Below are 26531 nucleotides of genomic sequence, written 5' to 3'. Positions count from 1 at the left end.
TTAAGCAAAATGAATCCCAGGAGACGCTGAACAGTCTGTTTTCTTGTCTGAGAAGCAGCGTTAAAGATACTTAATCACGGTAAGGGAGTAAATTGTAAAATCTCAGTCACTGAAACATTATAAAACGAGTAATTGTAAATATGCAACTCCAGCAAGTTGTTGAAATGCCGTTGTGCTTTCAATTCAATTTTTTTGAAAAATATTCGTGGCAAAATAACCTCACAGAGGATAGTTTTCTAAACTGAAAGGGTTAAAAGTGTCATGCGCGGGTGGAAGCCATCTCGTTTATGAATTTTATCAGATGGTTGTAGTTGGCTTAGTCAATTCCAGACGTGCCCCCCCCGGGCATTTGTCGGGTATTTTTCATCTTCTCGGTCCCGGCGGTGGGGAATTTGTCAGAAAACCTCTGCCCGGGGATGGGGCATTTGTCAATTCTTCTAGAAGCAGTTAACATCATTCCGTTGTCAATATTTCACATAATTATATGTACCTATGCTAATTTAGGTAGCAGAAGTAGGGGTTAGTATATGCTTCTGAGGTAGCTATAGATATTTCTATTATATAGATTCAGCCTGTGCTGAAAGCGAAGCCTCAGATCCGTTTATATACTTATAATATCAGCAATTGAATTTAAACTAACAAACTCTAACCACCAACATGAAATCTTCAAATCCCCGCTTGAGCACCTTTAGAGAGAGGGGTTAAAAGACTAAGAAAAATTATCCTGCAAACACACCTGAAATTAAAAAAACTCTCCCAGCAAGCTATAAAAGGCGTATTCAGCACAAAAAAATCACAAAAACTCACTATGCATGATGTTCTGGTTTAATTTTGTCCTTGGTTTAAATTTTATTTTCCTTTGTTTTTGGGTATGGTAATATATGACAGTGAGTTTAAAACAAAAAATTTAAAAGGATAAAATATTAAAATTTAAACCAAGGATAAAATTGAACCACAACATAAACATTGTCATACCCCTTATCATAACCCTTTGTGAAGGTATGGATTTCTTCAGAAGCAGCAATTTACCAGTGAGGATCAGTATGTCTGACTTTGAGAGAAGACCGAAAAGAAATATCAGCCCTGCTTTTGTGTTTCTTTAAGATGAACAGTCATGTGTAGCTTTACATTTATACGTCACAATATCTGATAGAAAATTTTCCCGTTAGGTACTGTTTGTTTTCTCGAAGGACAGACTGAAGACAGCAAATAACTTTTTTTGGTTTTAATGAATAAAGTATAATTCACACAAACTGTGTGGGATGTGTACAGGTGTTGTGCAGTGCCGGAAATTCACTGAGAAACATATGGTAGAAATGTGTGATTTGTAACCTGCAAATTACAAAATAACAGCACAACAACTTAAAGGGACACAGTCAGCTGATGGACATGCTCATTAGATACCATTTCTTAGCTGATTTGCATGTCACAAGACGCGCGTGAAACAAAAGCGTATCCGGAATACTCTAAAGAAACCTTGTAGAGCTGAACTAGTTACAAGCCAAATGGTGATTATAGGCCCTAAGCCATATCAGAGCACTCATTTTTTTTAAGTACCATTGAGAATTCACCGATGGATTTTTCCAGGGAAAGCCAAATATCGACAAATACTTCCAAATTCCAACATCAGTAAAGGTGAGAAATTGCCCGAAGTCTGAATCATTAATTGTCGAAGGTTCATGGTCGAGAAAGCTTGATTTTCCAAATATATGTAACCTTTTCCATCGATTTTCCAAATATATATAACGATTATTTGCTGGCCAATGTTACTCATTCATTCATTTTGTTATTTTGGTAAACAAAGGCGATTTCTCCCGCCCGGCACCTACGTGTTTCTCACCTCTTCTGTTCATGTTCCTTTGATACTGTTTTTAACCAAACATGATAATTATAATGCAATAGGACGAGTAAAAGTTTGCTCAAAAAGAGATTTTCAGTAAAAGAACGAGGATCGAATGAAACACTAGGAAGGATTGAAGTGGATCTCTAGATTTATCTGACATGTAGATTTGATTTCGGGTTGAGGTAAACGTTTTTCAAACCCGGCAAAAGTAGTGTCCAGGTCAGCACGGTTCCATAACTGACTGTGTCCCTTTAAAACTAAATTCAAAAAGGCGAACTCGGGCTTAGCCTGAATTTCATCTGATTGCTTCGAGTCGTTTTCTCCTCTCAGCAACATCTGAATCGACGGGTGGTTAATGCCGTTCAGTGACGTCATCACTACTCAAAAACAAGGTAGTGATTCTGATTGGTTGATTGTCTAAACATTCACATAATTATGCATAATTATTAGAAATTTTAGCAGGATTGTTGCTTGTCTCTTGATAATTCAGCGGATCACATCGCTGGTATGCTTGCATGGAGTTCAAACATTTCGATAATCTTTATCGTAAACAGCAAAATTGCCCTCGTCTTCGAAACTGAAATGCTAAATTGAACTGCGAATGAAGAATCATTGCGGAGAGTCAGTAGGTTTTTTATTTAGAGCCGCTTTGTGGTTTCGGTAGTGATTTTGTGTATGGGAAGTTTCTGAGACCAATGTTGCAATTCAACCTTCGGGCAATTTTCACCGTCAGTTGAAATGCTTTTGTTAGCTATTCTTTCTTGTTTCCTAGTAGCTTCTTTTCAATTAAAGCAAATCATTGTGTTTTTGAAGTGTTTCATGTGTGTATTCATTTCATTGCATGATTGCGACTGAGAGTGATTATGGAATTACAACCGGTTCAGAGTACTGCATGCAGTTGATAGTTTGAACATTAAACATGAACTATGATCGAAAAAAGTAAAGCCATTCTGTATCATGCAGACATTTCCAAATGATTTTTCTTGGTTTGCCACTTGAAAATAGTGTTTAACTTTTTGCATGAATTAAAGCAAATGAGTGGTGACGTCACTGGACGGCATTAGCGGCTGGTCAATTCAGACGTTACCGAGGGAGTAATATCGACTCGAAGTAATAAGATGAAATTCAGGCTAACTCGGGCTCGAAAAGCCAACAAGTCTATTATTAGAAGAAAGGAACTCTTTCATGTTTTAGATACTATTTTCAGTGCAGATAGAAAGTGTTATCAAATGCATCATTGAACTTCATTCAAGCGGTATTCAGGGCACGAGTTATGGAAAAAAGTAACACACTGCTGAATTATTGGATGGCAAGTAATGAATATGACTGAACCAAAAACCCCATAATGGGGGTACATTGGTCTGCTGGCTTGCATGACAATTTGTCATGCTGCACCAAAATTACATCATAGCCTACCCCGTAGATGTTCTTTGGGGCTTTGTGATGCGTTCCTTCCTCTCATTGCTTGACAAGTCAAAAGAACGTATGTGTGGGAGAATAAAATTGTCCCCCATTTTTAACATTCTAGTCTTGGTTAAAGAAAGTATAAGAGATCTGAAGTGCCTTCACAGTCCGTTCGAATAGTACCACCCCTACAAAATCTTAGCCAGGCAAAGCATAACCACGGCCTCTGAGGAAGATGTTAAGGAGAAGATAGAGGAACCTATCGTGACAAATGACTTGGGAGGTACCCTGGATACCAAAGGGTGTTTTTTTTGCTTGTGGCAAATGAGTAGTAACAATAAAGACTTGACTGAACTGGACAAGACCCGTGAAAAGTCTCCTGCACTAAGGGGAGGGGGAATGGACATGAATGCAGACGTTTGTTTGTAAAAACAAGATAAAAGAAAGCAGAGCTGTACGTCCAGAATGAGACTTTGCCAATTACTTTTTTGATCTGCCAACTTTTGTGTATTAAACATTCAATCCTCTTCTTCGCTGTATTTTCCAAATATTTATATAATTCAGTAAGATGTTCACCGGCGAAGCCAAGACAGTGCTCTACTTGCAGTGAAGGAGCGGAATAGACCAGTAGGTGAACTACTCAAATCCTGAGTGCATGGGTGTTTAATACAAACTTGTTTCGTAGGCCACCGAAAAGGTGACGCACTCATCAGTTTAACTCCATTACAACAATGAAGCGTTAAGGTCTACATCAATATGATCGGGTGATGAAAACAGTTACATATAACGTTTGAAATTTAAATTTTTAAAAAAAGTTTAGAATGAAAAGCATGCTCGTGCTCTTAATTGCTTACAACTCTTATACGAAATGCTCGCACTAAAATCTCTAGCTTTGACATGTTCAATATTATTATACCTTAGGATGAACTCACTTTGAGGTCTACTTATTGCAATTGCTGATCATTCAGCTGGTTCCATTTGGCCACTATCGTAGTGGAAAGTGCACTTAGCTTATCCAGCTAGTTTACAGGCACTCCGCCTAACTACTTAGAAACAAATAGTTTTATTTAAATACAACATCACAGGATCAAAACCCCGAACTGACAGGAGGCAACCAGTTGGCTATTTACAAGTGTGGCCACAGGTAGCCCAAGCTCGAAATATGAGCATCGGCGAGCATCGGCATTGTTTCATAACATTCAAAATAAAAGGATTTGTATCGGAAAAAAACCTATTGTTTCTGTAACCTACGAAAATGAAAGGATTTCAATAAAAACAGCTTACCTTACTTAAAATGTGTGTTACTTCTCTCCTGTGTGGTCCACGGGTCGATTTATGGCCGTTTTATGGGTTTTTTATGTAAACGTAAACCTTTATATAGAGAGAAAACCGTTTACATAAAAACCCATAAAACAGCCATAAATCGACCCGTGGACCACACAGGAAAGCAGTAACATACATGTGAAGTAAGGTAAGCTGTTTTTATTGAAATCCTTTCATTTTCGTAGGTTACAGAAACAATAGGGTTTTTTCCCATACAAATCCTAATATTTTGAATGTTACACAACAATGCCAATGCTTGCCAATGCTCATATTTCGAGCTTGGGCTACCTGTGGTGTGACTGAGGATTTGAACTCGGGATGACCGAAAACAAATCCAGCAAGTGGCCAGAGCGGGACTCAAACCCAGGGATCACCGGATTGTGAGTCAGACACGCTGACCACTCAGCCACGCTGCCTTCTTTAAAATCACTTATGGATGCTAGCAGTAAGTTCCAGTGGGGAGATCTACAGGGTGCAATCCATTAAGAAAATTTCCACAAATCCACATATGCAGCCAACTCTCCCGGATACAGCACCAAATCTCCCAGATAAAGTCATCTCATTTTTCCTCAAAATTTGAATTTTTGTTAATCATAGTACGGTTTCAGGGGAATTTTCAAATATATATTTTAGTCACTGACAAAGATTATTTTGGTATCCAAACAATTATCGCAAATTTTGATAGTATGTACTTCATGTAAGACTTCATAAAATGTCTTAAGCAATTCCCACTGAGGGCTTGGTCAATTTGTTTGGGGGGGGGGGGGGGCAGGGGTCCGTTGAAATTCAGGGGGTGGTGGTAGTGAAAAAGAGAGAGTCTTCAGATTTTTAGATCTCCAGAGGTTGGCATCTCTGCAAATCTCAGTCCAAAACTGATTGGAATGGTTTGGTGAAACTACAGATTACGAAATTGAAGTTTTAGAAAAGTTATTCCCCTTTGAAGGTGGACCATTTTCATTTTTAAATGGGATCAGTCCTCTTATATTTTACTATTACTGGGGTGAAAAATGGTGTTCAAAGAGATGACCATGAATAATTTTTTTGTATATATACCAAAACACTGAGATAACTGAGCACAAAAATGATGATTTTCAACTCATATATTGCTGTCAATGATTTCAATTTTGGCACGCAAATAATGGATTGGCCGCCATGTTTTCGTAGCAACAAAATAAAACTTTCGAGGGCATTTGTTTAGCTCTTGTGTGGACATTCCTTCAAAAAAAGTTGTGAATTCTTTCTGTTTTCAAAACTGTTCTGTGAAAAGCCCATTTAATTTACTTTTGTGCTTATTTATGAACATGTCAGCTAAATAAATTAATGCGAGACTTAATTTGCATTTGTAAACAAAAAATGTTTTTAACAGTTTGATCGATACATTCAGGTTAAACTGAGAATTGAAAGCTTCACCTGTAAATCTGCCAAACCGAATTTTGTCTCTTTTTTCATGCATCTGTTGGGAACAGCTTCCTTGTATATTTTTCAAATTTCTTCGTTTGTTACGGTACCAAACAGAAAAGCCATTTTGCTCATAACTTGTGCGGGTTTGTCCCATAATTTGCTTAGAGGTGAATAGCACTTGATATCCCAAGTTTGAGTAGCAAATCAGATTGGCAATAAACAATATCCACTTTTTTAAGTATATAGTAAATTATACACAACCTCAAAGACCTGAAGAAAACAGACTCTTGCCGATATTTCGTCTATATTAAAAGCCTTCCTCAGGGCAAGTGGTTAGAGGCATTACAATAATTTATATACCTTATATACATGTATACTGAGGACTTTGTTACATAGAGGTGCATTGTATTCTATTATGAAATATATAGAGTAAAAAAGTGTTTGTTTACTCCAGTTTTATTTTACAGAGGCTTTAAAAAATCTGCTTACCCGTCTTTTCTCTATAGTGTTATAATCATTATTGCAAGTAGTTTAATGTCATTTTAACTAAAATCAGTTTAGCCATGAAGATATTTAAGAGCTATCATAACTCACTGAAACTAGCCTGCGTAGCAAGCGGTTTCATTTCCAGCACAGTTACATTATTGAATTATTTTTTTTTACAATGCCACTCTACCAATACAAGAGGGTGACCATTATCCAGAATGCATTCCTGTCCAACAAATGTGCCATTGTATTGTTAACGTTAGGAGCAGCAACTTGAAAACTTATTTTTTGCCTAGTAACATTTAAATATAAAAGCTGAGGTTTCAATGAACGTCTTTTCCAGCCATTTCCTCAGTTAATGATCAGTTATCATGTGAGGAGTAAGTTGGTGTACCTGTGACTGCAGCAGTAGGACAGGTGGTAAGACAAGTATTATTATTGTGTTATTATAATTATATGATTAGAAGAGCAGTTAATATTATGTCAGTATTGTTGAAAAGACATATCACCAGTCATTGCTTCGCAGGTCTCATACCCCCTACCAAGCCCCTCCCCACAAGGATACAGTGAACTTCTCCTTTGGGACACCCCTATCCAAGGAACTCCTCCATTCAAGAGACACAAAATTTGGTCGCATAATCAAGACACATCCCTATTCTGGGTAAAAGGACACTTTTTCTGCATCTCAAAATCGAGGATTAACTTCTATTCAGGGGACACCTTGGCTCTTAAAAGGTAACTGACCACAAAAGGGGTTGATGAGTTTAAATGTACACTTATCAAAATGATAACAACAATTGTTATATTCCTAGACTTTCACTCAACTGAACAGGGACTGCCATTGGTTGATTCTTGGTCACGTGGCCTTGACTAAAATCAAATGTATCCCGATCGTGATACATTAAGCAATGTACCCCGCTCGGGATACATTGCAGCACGTGATCAAAGCATGGTGGAAAGTGGCGTGACAAAAGGCGGGAAAAATACTGCCAGGTCCTGCCAGTTTTCTTTTTCGTGAATGAACACAACAACACAAACACGAAGCCTCAAGCTAAAAAGCAACGATTTAAAAAGTTATCCAAGAAGTTCCCAGAAGAAAAACAGCAGCTAGTGGAGGAAAATGATGCAGATAATGTAGGGAAGATACTTTGTAAATCATTCATTCAGCGGTTTTGAGAATTAAATTTGTGTTGCTATAAGTACCTAGTCGACTATTTGGTTCGCTCCGGTTATTCTCTTGTTGCTGTTGAAGTGAAAGTGTAGAAATATAACAAAACACTTAATGTCAGGTCCCTCGGGAAACCAGTTAGTTTTGTTTTCCCTCGAGTCCCGATGTTTCCCCTGACTTCGTCTCGGGAAACATCAGGACTCTTGGGAAAACAAAACTAACTGTTTCCCTGGGGATCTGACATTAAGTGTATATTGTGCCATCTCCCTTAAATCAATGCACTGAATTAAACACACAATATTGCAGAAATAATAAGTTAATCATGATTTTTCATACATTATGTAGCTGCTTGAAATAATGACTGCAGCAGATTCCATGGCAGAAGAAAAAAAATATTGGTTGGTTTTTCAGCCCAACCTGTGTTCAGAGAACTCTTGCCTCGGTCCTGAAGTTGTCCCGTGAATAGAATTTCCCTTGTAACATTTTATCAACCTTTTTTGGTCATGACAGAGCCCAGTACTTTCTTGATCTTGAGGTAATAGTCAGATGGTCCCTTGAAGTCTGGGGAAGGGTGGTTTAGCCAGTAAGGAATGCCATAGCTTAAAGGAGCTGTGTCACGGCAGTCCAGTTCATTTTGTTCAATTTTGCCAATTACTCGCCCTCAGTCGCCATGGAACTTAAAGTAAACAAAGAAATTACACGTAAATGACAAAATCAGAGATTCCGAGACAAACAAATATGTCTCCTGAGCATTATTCTTGAAGTTGCAACAGCAGGGATCAACTTTGAAAAACTGTTAGGCTGAACAGTTTTCAAATATCCTAATTTCAATCCGTTTCAGTCTTCTTCAGTTTTGCCCATCCGTGACATCTGTTGTTTCTGTTATGTTATTTTAACCTTCCGTTAAAGTTTTAAGCGGTTATTTTTATGTTTCTCTTAATGTAAAGGGCATTTTGTAATTTCCTAATTTGGCTGAATTTCGTGACACAGTTCCTTTAATGTGAGGCACCTGTCTTTTATCTTTTAGTCCCTTTGTATTATAAAACAGAATTATGACAAATGTGCGTGATATTTCTGGGTGTTGGCCACTCTACTTAACACTTTTTTGAGAGAAAAATGTTACACATGTGTGTAGGCAATGGCATCTACTTCAAAGCGTTCTCAAGAGCGTGAACTGGCTGTTGGCTTCAACAAAGTTCAAGTCACCATTTTGGCTTCAGAATGGGGTTCAAGCAAAGGAGGACTCTCAACCATAAGCAGAGAGTTAGCCATCCAGCTGGCAAAACTTCCTGAGGTGAAAATCACTGTCCTTTTACTAAGATGTAGTGAAGAGGATAAAAAGCAAGCCCTATTGAGCAATGTTGAGATTGTTGAGGCGAAAAGGCATCCTGGCTTTGATGAACTGGACTGGCTCAGCTTTCCACCAGAACATTTGAAAATTGACATAATTGTCGGTCATGGGGTCAAACTTGGTCATCAGGCACAAGTCATTAAAGACTTGAAAAAAAGCAAATGGGTTCAAGTGGTACACACTGATCCAGAGGAACTCGGAATGTTCAAGTCATACAGCAAGCCGATTTCAAAGGGCCAAGAAAAGCACCGGGTTGAAGTGGAACTGTGCGAAATGGCAGACCTTGTTGTGGGGATTGGACCCAAGTTGAGCGAGGCTTTCAGGTCATATCTTCGAGGCTGTCACAAAGATCAAAATGTTATTGATTTTACCCCGGGAGTTTTTGGTGAATTTAAAAGTGTCAAACAATGTCCTGAAGAAAGAAAACACTGCAGCGTCTTGGTGTTTGGCCGCGGAGATGATGAAGACTTCGAATTAAAAGGATTTGATATCGCTGCAAGAGCTGTTACTTCACTGCCCGACTTTCGTCTTGTGTTTGTTGGGGCCCCAGATGGGAAGCATGAGGAAATAGCAGAAAAGTTGACTGGATGTGGTGTTCCTGCTGAACGCTTGAGGGTGAGAGATTTTGTGCAGAGCCGGGGGGATTTAAAACGCTTGTTCCTTGAAGTTGACCTTGCACTTATGCCTTCAAGAACAGAGGGATTTGGGTTGACAGGACTTGAGGCCCTATCAGCAGGTCTCCCTGTACTTGTCAGTAGCAAGTCAGGTTTTGGTGAAGCACTGAGCAAGGTGCCATTTGGCTCATCATTTGTGATTGATCCAGAGGATCCTGAAGTGTGGGCTGCAGCAATTAAAAAGGTGTGGGGCAAAGAAAGACAATGGCGTCTGGAGGAGGCTGAAACCCTGCGCACTTCCTATGAGAGAAAATACAGCTGGGCCAACCAGAGCAGAGATCTTCTTGGCAAGATGGTCAGCCTGCTTAATGGTATGACATTTAGCTACCTTGTGATAGAAGTTGTTTAGTAGATATAATTACGATCGATTGTGTCAGTGAGAGTATGAATTAATCCGTCAGATATCTAATTTTTTTACCGAAAAAAATCACCATTAATTATTAAGTAATGATCCGGGTAAGGTGAATAGCAATTTCTTTTGTTATGCGGCAACGGTGCTTTCCCCACATAGAAATGTTCTCATTTTTACACAGAGAATGCATAAACCTACGTGAAGGCCGTTTACGCAATAAAATGCATTTACACTCCACTTTAAAAGGGTGTTTTTTTGTGTTAAAAGATTTTGACCAATCACAAGAGTTGAAAACAATAACCTAGAAAAGTTTACAATTTTACATGTTCCCCACATAGGATTTCTTTGTTATTCAAACTGACACCAGATTTCCATTTGTTATATGGAAGATGGTTGGAAAGTAAGGATGAATATATGTACTGCTTTATGAAGTTTTGTTAACTTTTGCTGTTTAAGCCAATCAGAAGTAAGTACAGACAATAGAAAAGTTAGCACCTTATCTGGACCGTTTCTTAACTATTTATATAGATAGATGACCTATGACCATCCAAGAATCGACTGAAAGTTTAAGCTAATGCTTAGTTGCTAGGCTTTACTATTTGGCTAACCCGTCTCATACTTGGATTGTATGAAATTTGGCATCTTTGAGACCAAGAGAACTTTGTGTCTTTATTATAGGAGTAGGTATTGTATGAAGTTTGGCATCAGAGGGACTAAAGGAACTGTCCGTAATGGAGAGGTATCCGGAAGGGGAGGTTTGACTGTATAAGCTCTAGAAACCTTAGAAAAGATAAGCAATAAGAAATTTCTTTTCTGCTTTACTAAAGCCATAAAAGTTGATTACTTTAATGTTATGTTTGCATTAACAGGTAACTCGGATATAAATACCAGTCTTCAGGAAAGATTTGCAGGCGCCAGCCCTGGGGAGGCGTCTTTAGAAGACGCGAGCACTCTGAAGCCTTTGAAGTTGGATGACCAACACAATGTGCAAAAAGGTTTAACAGAAGTGGAAGCTGAGAGGCAGAACTCTGCTGTCCATCAAATCAGTTATGGTAATAAGAAGAATGTCCCTATTTACAATGAAAAGTGTATGAAGTTTAACGGAACACCGCGCTTTTGTGTCCCAGTTCTAAACTGTTGTTTTTCGCATGATTTGTTACCTCAGTTTTAGGAGGATCGAGACCCACCTGTGCAGTGCAGGATACTGGTCACAAACATAAGAAAAGCGTTATTTTAGCTTTACCATGTGGAGGATAATTTTTTTCGTTTTTCTTTTTTATGCAGAGATCGCCAACTGTGAATCAGACATCGCATTCTTTGCCGGGCGTCATCATAAAGATACAAGGCAGTGGCTGTTTGACGATTTTGACAAATGGTTCATTGATCCTGGCGACTCCAGAGCTTACGTTCTCCTCGGTGATGCTGGAGTCGGTAAGAGTGTGATAGCAGGAGCTCTGGCGCAGCGTATGAAGAAAGCTAGGCGTCTTGGTGCTGCCTACTTTTGCCGTCATTATGATGGCACAAGAAATGATCCAAGAAATCTTCTTGGTACTATAGCCTGTCAATTCTGTGATTGTAATAGTGAGTACAGTAGTAGAATGAGAGGGGAGGATGGTGTGAAAATGTTTTTAGCCAATTCTAAGTTAGGGGTTCAGGAACTATGTACTAAATTACTAGTAGAGCCACTAAATAAGTGCAGTCAATTTCAGCGCAAATTAGTCATTATTGATGCTCTAGACGAGACAGAGTACAAGTCCAGGAAAGATTTCATTTGCCTTATTAAAGAGCGTTTCCCCCGGCTCCCAGAATGGCTTGTGTTTTTTATCACCAGTCGCCCTGAAGACATGTTACAGAGCAGATTGGCGAAGTACAACCCGTGTGTTAGAATTTGCGCGGGAAACGGTGAACAGCGCAACCTTTACTATCAGCAGCATGAACAGGACATTCAGCGGTTTTTAGAAAATAGTGTAGATTTTTCCCGTTTTCCTTGTTCTGTACAAGACGTCACACTGAGGTGTAACGGACTGTTTTTATATGCTTTTTACATTGCGCAAGAACTTAACGATTCATTACATTCAGGTAAGATTGTTGAATTCTGCAACCTTTTTCCAGGGGATATTGAAGACTTTTTTGAAACGAATTTAAAACGTGTTTACGATAAAGTGGGAGCAGATCTTTATAGTAAGTTATTAGGTTGTATCATGAATGCACCATCTCCGCTTCCCGTATCGTTCGTTTCGTTTGTTCTTCACAGAGAAAATTCAAGTCTTAATGAGCAAAGGGTTGTCGACGCTGTTTCCCAATTTGTGGTGATGCAAGAGAGGGTTTCCTTTCTTCACAGTCTGATTCCAGCTTGGTTAACAAACAAGAAAAAAGCTCAAGAGTTGTATATTGACGCAAAAAAGGCAGATGGTTACCTCATTGAAATTGTTAAGGAAATTCTGTCTGCCTTTGTTGGCGGACCAATACTGAATTTTGATCCTGTTGAGAGAGATTTACAGAGCTTTTTTCTTCATTTTGCCGTTCATTTGTTGTGCCAACATGCCGAAAAAGATTCTTTGGAGCTTGTCTTTAGGTGCTTAACAAGTTATCGTTTCTTGGAGGAAAGGATTAGCAGTGGAAGATTTGGAATTTACCATCTACTTAAAGATTTTCAACGTGCAACCAGCTGCCTTGCTGTCGAGCAGAGAGAAAAACAGAATATCTTGCAGGAGATTTTCTTAGCTATCAAAAGTGATGTGCATGTTTTGGTAGAAAGTCCTCACCTGTTGCCGTCATGTATACGAAACGCCTCAGATGTTGTCCAAGAAAATGTTTCGATTCCTCAAGTGACTGTGTCGTTGCCTTGGTTTGAGTGGAATTGTTTTCGCTTTGCTGCTGCCGACATTCTTTCTGGATTTAACTGCTTTGCCACAGCTTCTGATAACGAGACTGTGGTTGGTGCAAAGGGTCGTTCGCTCTTCTTTTTTAATGTATCCATGCTTCAAATGGTAAGCGGACCTTTTGAAATTAGTAAAGATACGATTGCTCAAATAAACCACTTAGAGTTTTCTGCTGACGACAAGTTTATATTCTTTGGACGACTTGACAAGTGGTTTTCAGTTGAAAGAGAAAGTGTAGAGAACTTTCTTCAGTTCTCAGGAAACCCTTCACGTTATGAGTGGAGTGTACTTACTCCTAACGGTTGTTACATTGTTGTACAATTGAATGATTGTCATTCAATGGGAAGTTGCAACAATGTTTGTCTTACGGAGTTGGTTGCTCTTTGGGCCAGAAAGGAGATTGAACAGAGCAGAGATGAGGAAAGGACTTGCTCTTTTGCTAAGTTGTCAGAGTTGATAGCATACAGGAGAAGCTACCGAAGATACTCAATGTCAGTGAGGAAGTTCGTCATGGGTAGGCACACAAGATACTTAATGGAATGCCTTAATGTTGACAAAGAGTCGTATCAAACCAATGCGAGGTTCGTACCGAAAGATACCTCTTGCTACTGTTGTGGTAAGTTAAAGGAACTCTCAGAATCAAACCAAGAGGTATCCCTGGCAACTGTGCGTCAGCTTATCATTGAATTGTATTCTCGACTTTTCCAATATCAGATTTGGAATCTGCAGTCTGGACAACCCCTGCTGCAGGAGGTGTTTAATCAGGATGCCCAGCTAAACTCATTTGCATATTTTTGTCACGTGGCCAATGCTTTTGGCGAATGGGGAAGGTTAGCACAGTGTTCTGGGGTCGTCAAAGCCTTGTCAGTTTGTAACATTGCTGTTGTTACTGTTGTTGAGAGATTGTTGAACTCGATTGTACCGGACCTGATGGACAACCCTTGTCTACCTAGACCTATGCCGGGCGAGTTTCACGAGTGGCTCGAGATACAAAACTCCGATTGGAAAGACTGGTTTTTCTTGTCCGAATTTGACAAGGCGCCTTTCTGTGCTTCACTCAAATCGGATGTTTTGGAACACTTCCCAATAGGTTTTCTGGATCTCTGTGGAAAAAAAGTTTCTTTTTGCCTTTCACCAAAAAAAGAGTGGAAGGTGACATACGCCTCAAGACAAAGAGAAATTCAATTGCTGCAAACAACAATTCAAGAAGAGAATTCCGGAAATTACAGTTCCAGCAAGAAAAAGCATCGTATGACCAACATCGCTTGTTTCACATTCACGAATGATGATTCACTTTTTGTGTATTCCGGTGACACTTCAGGCGCGCCGCATGCCCTTTCTCTCCAGACAGGAGCTGTGTACACATGTGTGTCAGGATGCAACTTGGTGTACTTCAAAAAAGAAAAGAAAGTCGGTTATTTGTTTCGTTGCGGTGCTCAAGAAAGAGCTGTCTTTTTGAAAAATTTATTTAGCCCTTTCAAATTTTTGACAAATTTGTGTAGTTCTTTCAAACTGTTTCGATGGCTACCTCAACAAAAAGACAACTTCGCGAAGTGTATCGCAGCGAGGTTCACATCAACCCATGCTGTAACGTGTGTTAGTTCCGACTCATTTGTTACGTCGTGGACGTTTAAGAACGATGAGTACGTCATGGCTTTCCAACTCACGTCTTATTTCCATTTGTCAGGTGTTCCTCCTGCACAGTTGCGTCATGTAACGTCAAAATACGTCCTTTCACCAGATGGAAAAGTTATTGCTTTACTGCAGCAAACCAAAGTAACACTACACCGTGTTGAGTCTAAAGGATTTTGCTGTACAGTTTTTGAGGCCGAGTTTGGTATTATGGATGCATGCTTGAAATTTTCCACTGATAGTAGTTTACTTTTTGTTTGTATTCAGGACAGCTTAAAGGGCCCACATTTCTATGTGTGGGATATTAGAAGAAAAGCAATGTCACACTCATTTGAATCACCAGGACTACTGCTTACTTTAGACTGTTTTTGCATTTCATCTGATATGAGTTACCTCATCTTGTGCGGCGGTTATAACGAAATTGAGGTCTGTGAGTTCAAGAACTTAAAGGATTCCTTTAGTTTGTTGCAAAGCGTGGGAGTCGAGAAGTTTTACAACTCAGTCAAGTTCAGTCTGTGCATCGTTTCACAGGACAACGAACTGCTAGTTTGTTGCATCGCGAACCTTATATATGTTTACAAACTCACTGTGGTTAATATCTATTCGTCTAGGAAAATTCTGCGTGGCCATCTCGGCAAAATTGAATTCTGTAGGTTTTTAAAAGGAAATCTGTTTCTTATTTCCTATAGTGTTGATGGAGTGGTATTCCTTTGGAATATTACTGAGTCAAAAGCCACTGGATTTGCAAAAATTGCACATGGAGAGGAAAAGATCGTCTCCATGGCCGTGTCGCCTGAAGAGGACAGAGCTGTTTGTTTTTTATCCTCGGGTCGAGTATGCGAAATAACTCTCTGCAAACTGGAGTGTGCTTTGTCTTCAAAATTTCTGACGGCATTGACGGAAGGCAAATTAGATACACCTGAAACAAAAACACAGCTGGCAAAGCACATGCCTTCAACTTCCAACATTCCAACCTCGTCTCTCGAAGACTACAAGCCCGAACCTTCGAGGAATTCTGACTTGGAAGAAGATTTCTACATACCGGAAGACTATTTCTTTGAATCTGACGAGTCTGACTGACCCAGTGGCACCCCTGCACCGGTTATCAGCCGCATCACGGGAGTTGTTCTATGTCAACACAGAAGCTAGCAACTTAGTAGTTGCTGGCATTATCGGAATTGAATAAGACTTATTTTGAAGGTTATTATTATTATTATTTTTTTGAAGAATGCATTTTTTTTCTGTTTGTAGTTCTTATGTTAAGTTTTTTTTTTATTCAGTGATATTGAACAATGTTGCTTTAACTCCAACTCAGTTTATAGCTTTAGAAGTCAACATCGGGGTGATTTCGACACGCCTTCCTTGACCATGTATCAGTGGGCGAAATGCTTTACTCTCCAGTGATTCTTAAAAAGAATCGTCGGCAAATTCTTCCTTGGACTTGAGCTCGGGTTTCGTTTGTTGTTATAACCGTAATCAGTTGATAACGCGAGCATATCTCTTGGGTCCGACGCTCTCGACAGTGATACTTAAAAAGTTGAAAAATGTTAGAACAAAAGTAGAAATGGCTAAGCCTCTTAGTTGATTCTTATTACTCTTAAGTTTTTTTTTGTTTAAACAGAAAAAAAAGCTGAATTAAGATAAGTAATTAGTGGCTGATCCTGAAAACGATATCGAGAATTGTGCAGATCATGCGGATCGGGGACCAAGGCGGGCTGACATCCTCCGAGATCTGCATAATTCTTTAGGTCACACGAAAGCCGAATCCAAGAGGCCTTTTTCAAAAATACCACAATACCCCTTATTGTCCCTCAAAAATTTTGTATAAGCGTTGTTTTCAAGTTCCCTTGGGAGTTAAAATGGCCCCAAGAGAACTTGAAGACAATGCTTATCCAAAATTTTGGAGGGACAACAAAGAGTATTATGGTATTTTTGAAAAAGGCCTACATCTTTTGTTATCATTCGATGCAAATTTTTCTTCCTTTTCTTTGGCCGAGCGCCCACCAAACGTGCCCTGCAAATAACTACTGACAAATAATGGTCTGCTCATGCGCAATGCCGTACAACTGTGGCTGCAAGTAATATACTGCTCATGCGTAAATGAAACCACGCTTTTCTCTTTCTTGCAGATCGCTTCTAAGATAATTAAAAAACAAACTCGGTGATCGAATGATAAAACAATTATTGAACTCGGTTATCGCAAAATATCGTGATTTGTCAGTGTCTCGCAGATCAATTATTTGCCTCAGCCTTCGGCTTCGGTAAATAATTCATCTGCTTGCCACTGACAAATCACAATATTTGCTCAACCTCGTCCAATAATTATTAATTATCATTCGTTCAAAATAATTCTTACTTTAAACCGTACTTACCTCCATCAATATTAAGTTCCCATCTTCATTTGTCAACATCTATTTGAAGAATATTTGCAAGACTGAACATCCTTTTGTATCCTGAATTTTCGGCAAATTCAGGATGTAAAGGGATTTTTAGTCTTACAGTCTTAGTCTCTTCAAATAGCTATTGTCATCCTTTGGGTAGTATTTTTTGTGTTCTTGCAATGTTTTTCGGCAGAAGTTCGGCTAGTTCTTCCCTGAAGGTGTGAAATTGTTTCACCATTTTCTACCAAAACAACTAAGCTAACGCAACCTTGTCCCAAGGCTTATCTGTTGCCGTCCATTTTTCTTGTGATAGCCAGTATTACTGATGTTTTTATCATTATTATTTATTATTTATTTATTACAGGAAACGTTACAGGCCACTACTTAGATTAACCGTGAGCACAAGTGCCTACTTAACTAGAATACACACGTCTACACGCCCACCCCACACCCCGCACACATTTTTCAGTTACACCGGTCTTACAAATTCCCATAGACTTAATTGTGTTATTGATGTCATGTTACCAGATATCGCAAACGTCCTCCAGATTTGGTCAACGCTGGCTGGTGCTGAAGAATCAGCCGGGGATTTGAGTAAATTAGAAACAGAGAATATTTTGAATGAATTGTATCACTGACAAACGTTGACTAACTGCTGAAAAATTGTGTTAAAAGGGTAGGTTTTAAGAGACCTCTTAAAACTTATGGATACATCTGAATACGTTTGTTTGTGGCCTACTCTTCTTTTCCTGGCTTAAAGTTTGTGTTAGCCTCAGTGACTGGTTCACTGTATTATACAATAAAAAAGGTTTTGTAAGATATTGACAGTAATTTATACATTAGAGTAAAAAGGTACTGTGCGACATTGTATATTATGTTTGCAGTATTTTTCACAAATTCATTTATTGGGAATACTGTCTTTTGTATCTTTTTTTTTGTGAATTGTTGTAAATATATTTGAAATCAGGAACGTACATGTTTTTGGTTTATTGTTACTACTTATATGTGTATTTTTTAGCTGTGCACTTCCTGTAAAGTAGCTGTTAGCTAAGTGGATACGTAGGAGTAGAAAATGAAGCAAGGTTTCCACAGATCGCTGCCATCGAGAAGATCCCTGGAAAAAATTCCAGTAATCTCAAAGATCGTAGTGACTACATGAAAATATGTATGCTTCACTTAAACTATAACCACAGGTATCGATTACATAGAATCTCTTGCTTTTCTGGCTAAATCGTTTCAGGAGAATATCACCAATTTACGATTTTAGCTTTCAGTGTGTAATACTTGAATACGTTTTTAACGGTAGAATGTATCAAATATGATGGCTTTACTTTTAGTAATGAAAGTTTTAAAGAAACTCTTTTTGTAACCTTGACTTGTATTTTCCTTTTTGTTGAAGCATTTTAACAAATTCCTTTTTCTAACCTGCTTTTTTCACCAGAAACGTGTCATTGTAGTACAGTTCGATTTAGATGCCGTTGCATTTTTATACACAAAATACATACTTTCGTAGTTTATATAAAACAGTGAGTTTTGCTTGTTGGCCACATTGTAGCAATTTAACATACAAAATAAGACCTTTCATTTTCAGAAAGATTCATTGTTGTGCATTTAAATTCGGATTTCCCTCACGAGCGACGAAGGACATCGAAGTTTATCGAAGTTTAGGGGCATCTGATGTGGGAAAGTTACCCCGGTTCTAGAGGTTTTTCTTGACATTTTTCTCCGCGTGAGTGAGAGCGAGCCGCAAAGCGGCGAGGAGAGAGAGAAAACCTCTGATTGCATTGGTCTTGCATCTCACTTTCCTGCAGAGGACAGGGTCAGAACATGGCCCCCGGGCGCTGATTGGTTAACATTTTTAAAAACACAAATCAATTTGATTGGTTCGTTAAATTGGATTTACCGGGGGGATGGTGAGGATATCTCTCATCGAAGTTCTTGAGGTAAATTTTGTTTGAGGAAAATTGTTTGTGAAATACTGCATACGTGGTACATGTAACATGCACGTGAACAAGGTAAAGATCAGATTGACATAAATGTTGTTCACAGAAATTTTGACCTCGGTATTCGAGGAGACGTTTTCTAAGGTCGAAAGTCTCACTGAGCAACAAAAGAAAACCTTTTCCGTAAGCTACACGGCTTGTGTTTTTGCGGTCTTCCCCATCTGAAACAAAAGTGGCGGCTGATAAGCACGTGTTTGCTAAGTTGCCATTGGTCACTTTGACGTAGTTGACAGCTGTCATCTTAGTAAAAGTGAGATTGAAGGTCAAGTCCACTCCCTCCTAGCCGTCGCTCGCTCTCTCTCACGACCAGGGCCCGGTTGCATAAAACGTGCACTTAAGTGCCTCCTTAATTAGGTCACTTACGAATCCGTTATGGGTACACTTACGGCTGTTGCATGGAACGTACTTAGCACTCGCGTAAGTTTCTGTTTGACGTGGAAACTTACGGGATCACTTAAGGGCACACGTAACTTTGATATAGTACTTTATTAATGACTCACCCTTTTTTTAAGCCTCTCAAAATTATGAAATTTGCATGCAATCGTTATTTTTCTTCAATATCTACTGAAAATCATAGTTACTATTCTTTTTTCATAACGTCGGTTTTAAAGTGTACATCAGAGGTTAGCAAAGCGCATTAGCACGTATTATGTGAAGAAACATGCTTTTTTCACTTCTCAGTAAAAGATCTCGTTAACTTTTGTAAAAACAGTACAGATACGAGACCTACATAGGTACCGTAAATTTATGTGCTAATTTTCCCGTAAGAAAAGTTTCGTGCAACACTCGCAAGTTCTGTTGCATAAGCGACACTTAAGTGAACACTTACGAAAATCGTTAGTGAATTCCCAAAGTGGACCACTTAAAATATAAGTGATTCAATGCAACTCACTTACGAGAGCACCTACGTATGCCCGTAGTTGTTACGGGCGTTTCATGCAACCGGGCCCAGGGTAGGAGAAAGCAACCATCCGGCCATTGTCTCCGTGAGTAGTACAGCAGGAATGAATCAGCCTTTTTCGGAAGAGGGAACACATAAACAAAACCCTCATGTCAAAGTCTTCATGTCAAATCCAATACGTCGGAATTTCGTCAGCGGGTTGGGAGTAATACATTAAGATTGTGAGTTCTGCGTTCCTTTATTTTTGTATCAATCAAGCCAGGTTGGAATAAACAGTCTGACTGACCAGGCGCGTAGCTGGGGTTTGAGAAGGGGTGTTCGTACTGATACGAATATTTCTTAACATCAAGAAATACTGCGAGCGCCAAAGGCGCCAGCCTCTAAGGGTTTCTTGGGGCAAATTGCTCCCCCAGAAAATGTTGAAATCTAGAAACCTGGAAATGCCATTTTCAGTAGTCTCCAACAACAGCAACAACAACAACCACAATCTTTATTGTGCTCTTGATACAAAAAGTGTAAAGACATTAAGAGGAAATAATTGTGAAAAAAAGATAACAGCGCTGAGTGGCTGGGCCATACGGAAAAGTAACTAGATATCAAAGTTGTTATAAGTAAACAAATGCACATAATGACACACAAAGAAAAAATTTATAAGCTGTAATAAATAAACAAATACACAAACGAAGAAACAAAGAGGCAATATTTCAAACTCAATCAAGTCTAAAATAACAGGTATTTTTAGTCATAACAACAATATTTCCGTTTGACTTGGAACATTCATACATAGTGATACATACCGGCTAACTACACGAAACGTTTTACAAAACTCGACGTGTGGTGCAAGCTATCTCGGAGCAAAAGCTTAAGCCCCCCCAGTTCCCCTACTCCGCTTTCTTTGCACTGAAAGCAGCGTCAAACGTCAATATGTATTAAACACGTATCAACTAAGTCCCCCCAAAATCGTATTCCCCGCCTTTCGTTTTTCGAGACTCCATTTCTCAAATCCGAACCGCCTGTTAAGGAAATATCTTCAATGGTGGGATTATTTTGACTACATATAATACTAGGTCACTAGGATATACTCAAGCCACAACATGGGCTACTTAATTATCACACAGCAGGACTATTCTGTTCCATAAAGCAAAATTTGCAATTGCGTCATCCCCGGGCGGAGTCCTTCAAATAAAATCACAACTTCGTACAGATCGATAGGCACATCGTATTTGATATGCATTATAGCCAATGAGGAGAGCCTACTCTTGCCCATGGTCTCAAGTAATTGTTTAGCCTTCTCATTTTGTTGATTGACCGCTCGCACTCGCACGATGTCACGGGAACCGGATTAGCCGCAATGTTGAGAAGAATGAACAGGTTAGGGAAATCATCAGGGCCCGGTTGCATAAAACCCGCACTTAAGTGCTCACTTAAGTAGGTCACTTACGAATCCGTTATGGGTACACTTACGGGTGTTGCATGGAACACACTTAGCACTCTCGTAAGTTTCTGTTTTACGTGGTAACTTACGGGCTCACTTAAGGGCACACGTAACCTTGATATAGTACTTTATTAATGATTCACTATTTTTTTTTTAAGCTAACCATCGGTGAGTGTAAAGAAAGTTAAAAGTCATTTCGAACAATTTTAAGCCTCTCAAAAAATGAAATTTGCATGCAAAACGTTATTTTTCTTCAATATCTACTGAAAATGATAGTTCTTTCTTCTTCCTTTTTCACAAAAGTGTACATCAGAGGTTAACAAAGCGCATTAGAACGAATTGAGTGAAGAAAAATACTTTTTTTCACTTCTCAGTAAAAGATCTCGTTAAATTTAGTAAAAACAGTAACGATGCGGGATCTACATAGGTCCCGTAAATTTACGTGCTATTTTTCCCGTAAAAAACGTTTTATGCAACACCCGCAATTTCTGTTGCATAAACGACACTTAAGTGAACACTTACGAAAATCGTAAGTGCAACCACTTAAGTGAATTCCCTAAGTGGACCACTTAAGTGATTTAATGCAACTCACTTAAGTTACGAGTGTACGTACGTATATCCGTAGTTGTTACGGGCGTTTTATGCAACCGGGTCCAGGATCCCATGATTTCAAGTACGCATGCACCTTCATCTTCCAACGCTCAAATTCGGAAAGAAGAGCTGTGGCGAAGGCAGATCATCTTTCTATAGATCTACTACTGAAGTCAGTTAGCTGCTGAGCAGTGATTTGGCTTTCCTGAATTACAAATGGCACTAACCCGAGCAGCTTATTGACCATCATGGTTAAACCTTGTTACGCGGGTAATCTTTTAGAGGACGGGTAGCTTGCAAACTAAACTGAACGCAGGGTTGTCGGAACAGCAACAAGAAGATTTATTCCAAAAATGAACGTAGTTTCCACGAAGTAAAACTCCACAACAGCACGTAACTCGTTAAACTTACACGGTCTCCGCCAACTTGAACTAACTTGATAAACTTACACGGCCTCCGCCAACTTGAATAAACACTGCTTTCGTCACACTTGACTAAACACGGCTAACGTCAAACTCTCCTCGCTTGTGAAAACTAGTTAAAACTTAACTCGGACTTGCCTACTTATATACTTTTACAATAAGATTCTAGAACTTTCCAAATAGTCTAATTATAGAAAGATTACAAAATATACCGCTTTAGAAACGCTTACACAATATCCTAAAATAAACAAGCTATGAACTCTCGCGAAGCCTCTAGAAAGTCACGCTAGTCACGCAATACAATTTTTCGTAACATAACCCCCTTTCAGAAGAAATTTCCTAAATTTCCAATACAACAGAAAAATTGTTAGCTAATATACAACAGGGGTAGTCCAGTGTCTCTCAGGTTACTCTTCTACTCTACTAAGATAATCCGCTCCAACATTCTCTGATCCTTTGATGGCTTCCACCTTGAAATTGTAACTTTGTAGGTATAGGTCCAGGATCAAATACAGTTATTTTGTTTAATTTCCGATAATCATCACACACGAGGTTTGTGTCGTCTTTTTTCTTCACTACTACAACAGGTGACGCATACGGAGAACTGGACCCTCTGATAACTCCCATTTTGATCATGTCAGCGATCATGTCTTGGGGGACTTCACGATAAGCAAACAACAGCGGGTTTATGTAGCGATGCCACTGTCTTGGCTGCTCACCACACAGTCTCTTCACCATGGACTTCATCGTTCCGTTAAACTTCTCTGTCAAACCGTTACACGTGTCGGGTAACTTCTCTCATGCACTTCGAGACAAACTGTGTGCCCGGATCACTCAGGATTTCTTCGGGTACTCCTAGACGGCTGAAGATATCTACCAATGCCTCTGCTACAGTCTCCGTATCAATTTTCTTTAGTGGTACAGCCTCAGGGTAGCGAGTCGAAAAATCTACCAGCGTCAATATGTACCTGTGTCCTTCTTCACTAAGAGGACTGATAGGCCCAACAAGATCTATTGCTACTCTCTTAAAGGGCTTGTCAATGCAATCAGCGGCATCTTCTCTAACGGAACTTTCGGCACGGCTCCCTTACTTACGGTCTTCTGACAAACGTCACAGGACTTGCAAAATCGAGTCACGTCACCTTGAATTCCAGGCCAATAATATAAAACGCACTCTGGATCTTGTCTGTTGTTTTCTTGATATCCATGTGACCGCCCATGATCGATCCGTGAGCTACTTCCATTATGGGGCGCCTCAACTTTTCAGGTACCATGACTTGTTTAAGCGGTTTTCCACCATTCACATAAGGGTGCTTGTACAGACGGTACAGTATTCCACATTTTTCTTCAAATGAAATCTCCGCCTGACCCTTTACTAGCACATCGTCTCGATCCCAGTACTTGCGCAGACTCTCATCTTCACCCTGTATCTGCTTGAGCTTCTCCCTATCCACAATAGGGCTCTCACGGCTACTTGGCACCTTCAAGGCTGTGCGTTCATCCTTTTTCTTAGCTTGGCTTCTGCTAGTTACTGCACAGGCCTCTTGCCAACTGGGGTCTGGATTTTGTGCGTCCCTGGCATCAGGTACGTTGCCAATAATAAGGTCGTAGATAGGATCTGAAAGGCACTGCGCTTCTACGTGGCCCTTAAGATAAGGCGTATCGACATAAATTCTTGCTATGGGCACCTTCCTTGCAGTGTTGTCAATAAGCAACATAACGTTAAAGTCTCCGGTGAACTGATCCTCGCCGACAAGGTCCTTCTTGACTACAACTCCACTGCAACCAGTATCTCTTAAAACGTCAACAGTCTTCTCTCCAACTCTACTCTTTGCAACAGGCATCTTACTTCTTACTCCAGTTAAGGGTTCAACACAGGCATTACTCAGCAACGGGACTTTCTTGCCACAGGCTAACAGAAGCTGATCATTTTGAATACACGACTTGACTTCCTCGGGGGTAGCGTTAAGATCGGGTGACTTAACCAAACAGCCAGCACTAACTTGACCACGTTGCACAGGGTTACCATCCTTACCTTGGCCTCCTGACTTTCGTCCACCTGATCGACAGTTCCTCGCTTCATGACCTTGCTTGCCACATAGGAAACACTTTTTAGCTAGAGTTGGGCAGTTAATAGCTTTGTGTCCGCGAGCATTACACTTGTAACACTGGAGGGTTGTTGCGTCACTCTGTGTAGTCTTTGTTTCCTCCGCCTTGGGCTGTACTTGTGGCTTCTTGCTCGCAGAGCTGAACAGATGCTTTCCATGTGCTTCTAAGTACTGATCGGCAATCTTCGCTATCTGAACAAGCGTTTCCGGGGCTCTTTCACGAAGGTGAATAGCTAACTCTTTTGGACAAGAGTCAATAAACTGTTCTTTCACAATTAAATCTTTCAGGCCTTCAAACGAACGTTCAGTGTTCGACAGCTCTAACCAACGTAACAAGTATCTATCCAGTCTCACTATAAACTGCGCAGGACTCTCGTCAACTTCCGGCTTTGATGCTCTAAATTTACGACGATAGCCGTCCTCTGTAAGGTCATATCTCTTCATCAAAGCTAACTTTACTCGATCGTAATCTTGGGCTGCTTCCTCAGATAATCGCGAATAAACCTCTAGGGCACGTCCAGACAAAAGAGCACTAAGTTTCGACGCCCACCCTGTCTTCTCCCGTTTAGCTGTAGTTGCAAATCTCTCAAATCGTTGCAGGTAAGCATCCAAGTCGTCCTTACCATCAACAAATGAGGGAAGCTTGGGTGCCTTGGCCCTATCCTCTCTCACTTCAGCACGTTCGGTATCGTTACGGCCCTGTGCTAAACGAGCGAGCTCTAGTTCATGCTCTCTCTTAGCGGCTTCGATAGCCTCTCTCTGCTTCAACAGTTCCGCTTCCAGCTCTAATTTTCTCAGATCGCGTTCTTGCCGCCTAGCTTCTCTTTCTTCGTCTTCTCTTCTACGCCTTTCCTCTTTCTCTTCTTCTTCCTTTCTTCTGTCTTTTTCAAGTATTCGACGTCTCTCTTCCTTTTCTTCTTCTAACTGCCTACGCTTTTCTTCTTTTTCCTCTTCCAATTGTCTACGTTTTTCTTCTTTTTCCTCTTCTAGCTTTTGTTGTTTTTCTACGAATTCAAGCAGCTTTTCTCCCTCCAGTCCGAATTCTTTGCCTATCTGCAAAAGCTTTTCCATTCCCACAGCAGTAGTTCACAGCAAACACACTTGATACACTTCCTCGTAGCAGTTCTTCCTAGTTTCGCTGTAACTCCTTCTTCCTAAACTGTCCTTTCCTGGGCCCGGTTGCATAAAACGCCCGTAACAGTTACGGGTATACGTACGTGTACTCGTAACTTAAGTGAGTTGCATTAAATCACTTACGTGGTCCACTTAGGGATTTCACTTAAGTGACTGCACTTACGATTTTCGTAAGTATCCACTTAAGTGTCATTTATGCAACAGAAATTGCGGGTGTTGCATAAAACTTTTTTTACGGGAAAAATGGCACGTAAATTTACGGGACCTAATTAGGTCCCGTATCCTTACTGTTTCTACTAAAGTTAACGAGATCTTTCACTGAGAAGTGAAAAAAAAAGTTTTTTATTTAAGTAATTCCGTTCTAATGCGCTTTGTTAACCTCTGATGCTCACTTTATTTAAAGCCGTCTTTCAGAAAAAAAGTAGAACATGCAACATACATTATCAGTAAATATTCTTGTAAAATAACGATGGCATGCAAACGTATTTCAACGAAAGTTAACGGACATGATGAGTTGCACTCATAGGATATTAAAATGTCAATCTTCTTTGCTGAATGATCTGAAAATATTTAAAAACTGTCATCAGCTTCAATAGATTATAAGGATTGTGAGAAAAAAAACGAACAAATTCCTAACGTTTTTTCGACCCTCTTCAGTTTCATTAATGTCGTCTTGGTACGCTTCATCAGCATTGCTGCTGTCGCCCGTAGCTTCTTCTTCATCATCGTTTAGAAAAACATTTCTACATTTCTAGGATGTCAATGAAACGGAATTCTGAAGATGAACAAGGCTCTAACCCCAGAAAAAGAGCGCCGAATTTTAAGACGGATAAAATCATAATTTTTTTCGCCATGAGGTAAAAAGGAGAAAGATGACTCCATTCGGTACTTTATCTCCTACACTGACATTTATATTGAAAATGCAAACATGGTTGGAGGTTCACACAGCTAGTATAGCCGCCGGGTTCCCACCAAAACCCAAGGAACAACTTAAAAAGAAATGGGAGGACTTGTCGTCAGACACTAAAGCCAAATACGCC

General features: G+C 39.7%; 1 protein-coding gene across 1 annotated transcript; it reads left to right on the top strand.

Annotated features, from left to right (window-relative positions):
- Positions 1 to 15728, top strand: LOC140926016 (uncharacterized). The gene is made up of 5 exons (XM_073375829.1): positions 1 to 79; positions 6801 to 6879; positions 8706 to 9961; positions 10872 to 11054; positions 11287 to 15728. Exons 3-5 carry the CDS (start codon positions 8764 to 8766, stop codon positions 15594 to 15596), a joined length of 5691 nt encoding a protein of 1896 aa, XP_073231930.1. The 5' UTR covers positions 1 to 79; positions 6801 to 6879; positions 8706 to 8763; the 3' UTR covers positions 15597 to 15728.
- The last annotated feature ends 10803 nt before the right edge of the window (positions 15729 to 26531 follow it).

The sequence above is a fragment of the Porites lutea genome, chromosome 2 (genome assembly GCF_958299795.1).
Source record: "Porites lutea chromosome 2, jaPorLute2.1, whole genome shotgun sequence".
NCBI lineage: Eukaryota > Metazoa > Cnidaria > Anthozoa > Scleractinia > Poritidae > Porites > Porites lutea.
Note: the sequence above shows the minus strand (reverse complement) of the source record. Positions and strands in the feature narration are given on the sequence as shown.

What these genes read in the sequence shown, in the direction of transcription:
- LOC140926016 (XM_073375829.1), top strand. Translation starts at nt 8,764, where the DNA reads ATGGCATCTACTTCAAAGCGTTCTCAAGAGCGTGAACTGGCTGTTGGC. An exon ending in GATGGTCAGCCTGCTTAATG is followed by an intron (nt 9,962 to 10,871) that starts GTATGACATTTA and finishes TTGCATTAACAG; the next exon opens with GTAACTCGGATATAAATACC. An exon ending in TGTCCATCAAATCAGTTATG is followed by an intron (nt 11,055 to 11,286) that starts GTAATAAGAAGA and finishes TTTTTTATGCAG; the next exon opens with AGATCGCCAACTGTGAATCA.